This window comes from Macaca nemestrina, chromosome 4 (genome assembly GCF_043159975.1).
Source record: "Macaca nemestrina isolate mMacNem1 chromosome 4, mMacNem.hap1, whole genome shotgun sequence".
Lineage (NCBI taxonomy): Eukaryota > Metazoa > Chordata > Mammalia > Primates > Cercopithecidae > Macaca > Macaca nemestrina.
In genome coordinates this window covers 185,286,078-185,292,499 of record NC_092128.1, presented here as the reverse complement: position 1 = coordinate 185,292,499, position 6,422 = coordinate 185,286,078, and the positions used below count along the sequence as shown (strand labels likewise).

At 52.5% G+C, this 6,422-nt stretch overlaps 1 protein-coding gene across 1 annotated transcript; it reads left to right on the top strand.

Moving 5' to 3' along the window:
* The first annotated feature begins 1,155 nt into the window (after window positions 1-1,155).
* LOC105472588 (trefoil factor 2) lies at window positions 1,156-5,148 on the top strand. The gene is made up of 4 exons (XM_011725968.2): window positions 1,156-1,271; window positions 2,109-2,258; window positions 3,891-4,037; window positions 4,957-5,148. Exons 1-4 carry the CDS (start codon window positions 1,193-1,195, stop codon window positions 4,968-4,970), a joined length of 390 nt encoding a protein of 129 aa, XP_011724270.1. The 5' UTR covers window positions 1,156-1,192; the 3' UTR covers window positions 4,971-5,148.
* Window positions 5,149-6,422: the final 1,274 nt, after the last annotated feature.

Sequence of the window (6,422 nt, the reverse complement as noted above, 5' to 3'; positions counted from 1 at the left end):
CAGGGACTTGGAGGATGGGGGCCTGGAGGATGGGGGCCTGGAGGACTGCAGCAGAGAGGGTGGGGCCTGGAGGACGGGGGCCTAGAGGATGGGGGCCTGGAGAATGAGGGCCTGGAAGACGGAGCCTGGGGAACAAGGGTCTGGAGGACGAAGCCTGGAGGATGGGGACCTGGAGTACGGGGCCTGCTCTCCAGACCCTGAGGACAGCCCTGTGGTGGACCAAGAATTTTGGGTTTCCTGTCTCTGGGCCCCTGACCGCTCAGCCATCAGAAAGAGACCGGCAACCCCCTGCCACTCCCCGGCGTGCGGAACTTCGGGTCCCCCTCTGTCCTTCCCACCACACCTTCCCCTCTTTCTTTCCAGGTGTCTCCCCTCTGGCTGCTGTCCTCACTGTCCAGTTCACAGACTCCTTCTCCAGCACATCCTACCCCGGGGAGGCCATGGACGGGGTCCCAGGTGCCATCTTTTAGGAGATGCAGAGTGTTCCCATGGAACAAAAATAACCCATTTCAGGGGCTGGCTGAAAATGAACTTATTAAAACCTGCCTGTCACAGGCCGCTCCGCTGACCCTGTCCGTCTCATCTCCGTGGAGAGCAGCTCCTTCTGCTGAAGATGAGACAAAGCACACGGTGCTGTGGCTGGGGAGGCTCTAACCACAACACCGGGAGCAGTCTCTTCCCTCCTCTGAGACGCTTCCCTTCCTCGGGGAGGGTCTTTTCCATGCTGCCTGCTGGCCTGTTCATTTCCCCCAGTAAACTTGGCCCTAATATTTTCTAAATTCCTGTGGTGCCGCCCACTCTAGCAGCAGAAATGCATGGCTTATCCGTTCCTGGGTGTGACCCTGGGTATGCCCGGCCCCAGACCTGCACGTGGCTGGTTTTCACGTTGGCAGCCTGGCACGACCCGACTCCCCGGCCCGGGCAGGAGGAGGCCTCACCGAGCAGGGAGTCACCCTCGCCCGGAAGCCTCGCCTGCCCAGAGCACGGCTGCCACTTGCCTCCTCTTCGCCTCCACGGTGGAAGGGCTGGGGCCACAGGGAAGAGAAGAAAGCTTATCAAAGGGCTGGGGCCGTGGTGCAGAGAAGTAAGGTTATCTGTGCTTGTTAGACAAACAGAGAAGAGATTATAAAACACACCCGGCAGTGGGCGCCATGCATTCTGCAAGCCGTCCTGGGGTGCAGCTGAGCTGGACATGGGACCACGAGACGCCCAGCTCCTGGCAGTGCTCCTCGTCCTGGGGCTGTGTGCCCTGGCGGGGGGTGAGAAACCCTGTAAGTGAAGGAGAGGGTCTCTTTACGTGCTTTCTTTATTTCTCTTAAAGAAATAAATTTACTTGAGAGGGGAAGTAGCCATAAAGGCATCTGGCCATGTGTGTTGTTCACACGGGATTCCCTGCTGCTCAGGAGGGTGGCTCCAAGAAGAGCCTCCCTCCTAGGGAAAGGCTGAGTGATGGCAGGTGTCAGTGGACCCCATGTCAGGCTAGGAGGGCATTCCCACCAAGGGTCCTTGGAGTCCCAGAGCACTCACCTGTCACCTCGATCTTAGCCTTGGGTCCATCTGTTCATCTTCCTCTAGAAGGGATTTTTTTTTTTTTTTTGCTTTTTCAGACACGATCTGGTCTGCCACCCAGGCAGGAGTGCAGTGGTGTGATCTTGGCTCACTGCAACCTCTGCCTCCCGGGCTCAAGTGATCCTCCCACCTCAGCCTCCTGAGTAGCTGAGACCACAGGTGTGCACCACCATGCCTGGCCCTTTTTTTTTTTTTTTTTTTTTTGGTATTGTTTGTAGAGATGGGGTTTTGACATGTTGCCCAGGATGGTCTTGAACTCCTGAGCTCAAGCAATCTGCCCGTCTCGGCTTCCTAAAGTGCTGGGATTATAGGTATGAGCCACCATGCCTGGCTTTTTTTTTTTTTAAACTAATATAACAATTTCAGCAAAGCCCTATCCGTTTCTCAGGAGGAAACTGCATTGCTTAAATATGGGCAAGATAAGACTTTGTGTTTCTCTATGTGCCAGCAAGACAGTAGAGGCACCCCTAAAATCCCTGAGAGAAGGAGCAGTGTGGTCTGGGGTACCCGGGCGGGGCTGACCGAGGGTCTTTCCACAGCCCCCTGCCAGTGCTCCAGGCTGAGCCCCCAAAAAAGGAAGAACTGCGGCTTCCCTGGCATCACCAGCGACCAGTGCTTTGACAAAGGATGCTGTTTCGACTCCAGAGTCGCTGGGGTCCCCTGGTGTTTCGAACCCCTCCCGAAGCAAGGTAACCTTCCAGGGAAACCACACCCTCTTCCTGGGCTGCCATAGCTTCACAGGCAGAGATCAGAGCAGGGGCTGGAGGAGGCCCAGTTGCTAGTCTAGGGTTAGCCTGGGTGGGTTAGTCTGGAGCTAGCCCCGGTTGGTTAGTCTGGGGTTAGCCCAGGTTGGTTAGTCTGGGGCTAGACCAGGTTAGTTAGTCTGGAGCTAGCCCAGGTTGGTTAGTCTGGGGCTAGCCCAGGTTGGTTAGTCTGGGGCTAGTCCAGGTTAGTTAGTCTGGAGCTAGCCCAGGTTGCTTAGTCTGGGGCTAGCGTAGGCCGGTTAGTCTAGAGGTAGCCCAGGCTGGTTAGTCGGGGACTGGTCTGGACTGTTAGTCTAGAGCTAGCCCAGGTTTGTTAGTCTGGGGCTAGACCAGGTTGGTTAGTCTGGAGCTAGCCTGGACTGTTAGTCTCGAGGTAGCCCAGGTTGGTTAGTCTGGGACTAGCCTGGACTGTTAGTCTAGAGGTAGTCCAGGTTGGTTAATCTGGGACTAGCCTGGACTGTTAGTCTAGAGGTAGCCCAGGTTGGTTAGTCTGGAGCTAGCCTGGACTGTTAGTCTCGAGGTAGCCCAGGTTGGTTAGTCTGGGACTAGCCTGGACTGTTAGTCTAGAGGTAGTCCAGGTTGGTTAATCTGGGACTAGCCTGGACTGGTAGTCTATAGGGTAGCCCAGGTCAGCCAACAGTGAGATGAAAATGTTCCACCTATCCCGTTTCTATACTGTTATTTCCTTCAGCAGACATGTATGTGTGGAGCCATCAGTTTTATTTTAGTTGAGAAAAAGAAAAAAAACAATAATAGGTCTCCTCTAGCTTTTGAAGTGTGACTTCTGAGGAAGCTTCCATGGGGAAATGAAGGTTATTTAATAGGATAGTAGTAACATAAGGGCTGACAGACCTCAGATGTTGGGGAAGGAAGTGAAGCCTTCTAGGGTTCTTTGGGAGTGAGTTTTATGTCAGCGCAAGGGATCAGGACCCAAGTTGTAACCACCGAGGATGCTCAAAGGAAGATTACAAGTGTGCCGTGCACCTGTGTGCGTGGAACCGGGCACGTCCTCTGGAGAAGGGCGATTCTTCCCCCAGATTGTTGCTGGGAGGCTTGCTGGGCCGGACAGGTAAACCAGGCAGATGGTGGATTGTTCACAAGCGCCCACCGAATGGCAGTGTCTTTGGGTATCAATACCGTGTCCAAACGCTTTCCATCTTTCCAAGGTGCCCACAAACCTTTTCTCATATTGGTCAGGGGGACCACCCCATTTACAGAGGATAACACTGAGTTCTGAGAGGCAAAATGATTTCCCCAAGGTGGGGGACTCCAGAGCTTCCGACTGTGACCACCCCACATGGGCCCCACCTTCGGGGAGGACCGGCCAACCAAGCGTCGCTGGGGCGGACACTTCCACAGTCCGCGGGGGAGGCCGTCCCAGGGGCCAACACTTCCACAGTCCCCGGGGGAGGCAGTCCCAGGGGATGCTGCCCCCGGCAGCACCTTATGATCCATGGAGGCTGCAAACCAGCGCTGCTCTCAGAGGAGGAAGGGGTGGAGCTTTCCAGGGCACAGCAGGCCTGACTGGGTCTCGGTGTCGTGCCTGTCCCGTGGCAGAGTCGGAGCAGTGCGTCATGGAGGTCTCAGCCCGAAGAGACTGTGGCTACCGGGGCATCAGCCCCGAGGAATGCGCCTCTCGGAATTGCTGCTTCTCCAACCTCATCTTTGAAGTGCCCTGGTGCTTCTACCCGAAGTCTGTGGAAGGTAACGTGGCTGTGGGACGCGCCGTCTGGTTCCTGGACACCATGATTCCTCCTCCGTCCCCAGACGTGGGGTGCGGGGAGGGCAGCTGCCTCGCTGCCTCAACGCCATCGAGGCCAGGGCCCCTGCCTCCTATGGGTTTCTGAAGGCAATTCCAGAATGTTCTTGGCAAAGACAGCGTCTTTTCAATAAGTTTGTAACCTCCAGCATTGCCACTGTGTCATCTGTGATGGTTCTAGAAACAGCAGCTCATCCCTGTCGCCTCCCCAGGTGTTGCAACGTTCAGGGGGGTTGCCTATTTTATTGCAATCTGATCTGTGTTTGGAGGCTACTGAGTGTCTTGTGCTGTGCTGGGTACCAGAGAGGACCCAATTCAAGCAGACCTGGCCCCTCCTCCCGTGGCCTCCCCGTTCTCCCCCACATGACCCCGAGTGACAAACGTCCCACACAACGTCCTGCTCCGGGCAGTCTTGGGAGGGTCTCGCCCACGGAGGGGAATGGGTCCACTTCTCCCAGCCACTTAGTGACAGTGTGTTCCTGACACAGAGTGTAATAAGATAATAAAAAGACCAAGCAGATCCAGGAAAATGGGGAAAGAGCGTGCTGGTCCTTGAAGGATGCCTTTTCTTAGGATATCAAAGTATTCCAAAGAGCAAAATATTTCATGTTCAGGATTTTCCGAGTGATTTTCTTATGTGACCTAAAGGTCATAAAAAAAGGTCTGGGGAGAATGCGCCCCACAGAGGAAACTCTAGCCTGGGGTGGGGGGATTTGGTCCCCTTAAATCCCCTCCCCGGGAAAGGGGCTCCTTCTTCAGTAGGAAGCTCCTGGGCAAAGTGACGTGGGCCCACCCCAGCTTCACAGCCTAGGTGCCCCCATTTCTGCGGTTCCCTTACCAACCGTCTTGCATTTAAATTTCTAGACTGCCATTACTAAGAGAGGCTGGTTCCAGAGGATGCATCTGGCTCACTGGGTGTTCCAAAACCAAAGAAGAAACTTCAGCTCCTTGTCAGCTTCATGTTTCATGAAATCCTGGGTTTCTTAATCATCTTTTTATCATTTTCAATGGTTTAACATACCATTTCTTTAAATAAAACCCTTAAAATCTGCTAAATTTCATTCTGGTTTCATTAACGCAGAGGTGGTGATGGTGGTGTGCGTGTGTACACATGTATGGGTGTGTGTACACATGTATGGGTGTGTGTATACATGTGAATGTGTACATGTGTGAGTGTATGTGCAGGGTTTTTTTTTTGAGACAGAGTCTTGCTCTGTCACCCAGGCTAGAGTGCAATGGTGCGATCTTGGCTCGCTACAATCTCCCCTTCCCAGGTTCAAGCTATCCTGCTGCCTCAGGCTCCTGAGTAGCCAGGATTACAGGTGCACACCATCACACTGGCTAATTTTTGTATTTTTAGTAGAGATGGGGTTTCACCATGTTGGCCAGGCTGGTCTCGAACTCCTGACCTCAAGTGATCCACCTGCCTCGGCCTCCCAAAGTGCTGGGATTACAGGCGTGAGCCACCACGCCTGGCAGTTTTAATGTCCCTTCAATTTTTCTAAGAGAAAAAATTCATCAAATACATTTAGGTTTCTCTAAAAGCAATAAAAAAGTATTGCACGTAAGTACATTTCAGAATTCACAATCACAATCACTTTGTACCTCTCATTCTCTGTCCTTTTTATGAAAACTCAAATGACTAGCCCTAAAACCCTCTTGGAGTGATACATGACTTCAGATCGCAATTGCAAAATCCTTTCTCTTTGACCAAATGCATCTCAGACCCCTTGCTTTTGAGATGGGTGTGCGGCAGCCGGTCGTCTCCTATTTCTGAGGCAAGCAGGGAGGGGCCTTGGACCAGGGAAGCCAAAAGATTCTCTCTCAACTCTTTGCTTCTGTGTTTTCTGGCCTCTGCCTGAGGGTAGCTTTGGTAATGTGCTAACATTTGAGGATACTCGAGGGAAGAAGTTCACAGCGTTTCATTAAGGCAATGCCGACCGTGGGGAGATCACCATGTGAAAGATGCTTATTTACCAATTATTATTATTATCATACCAATTTACAGGGTACATGTGCAGTTTTGTTACATGTGTGGTTTGCATAATAGTCAAGTCAGAGCTTTTAGGGTGTCCACCAACTGAATCATGTACGCTGTACCCGTTAACTAACTTCTCATCATCCACCTCCTACCCCCGTCAGCCATCCACATGTCCATTGTCCACCATTCCTCTCTGTGTGCATGTGGACACATTTTTAGCATCCACTTACAAATGAGAACAGGTGATATTTGACTTTCTGTGTCTAGTTTGTTTCACTTAAGATAATGACCTCCAGTTCCATCCATGTTACTGCAAAAGACATGATTTAATTCTTTTTATGGCTGAATA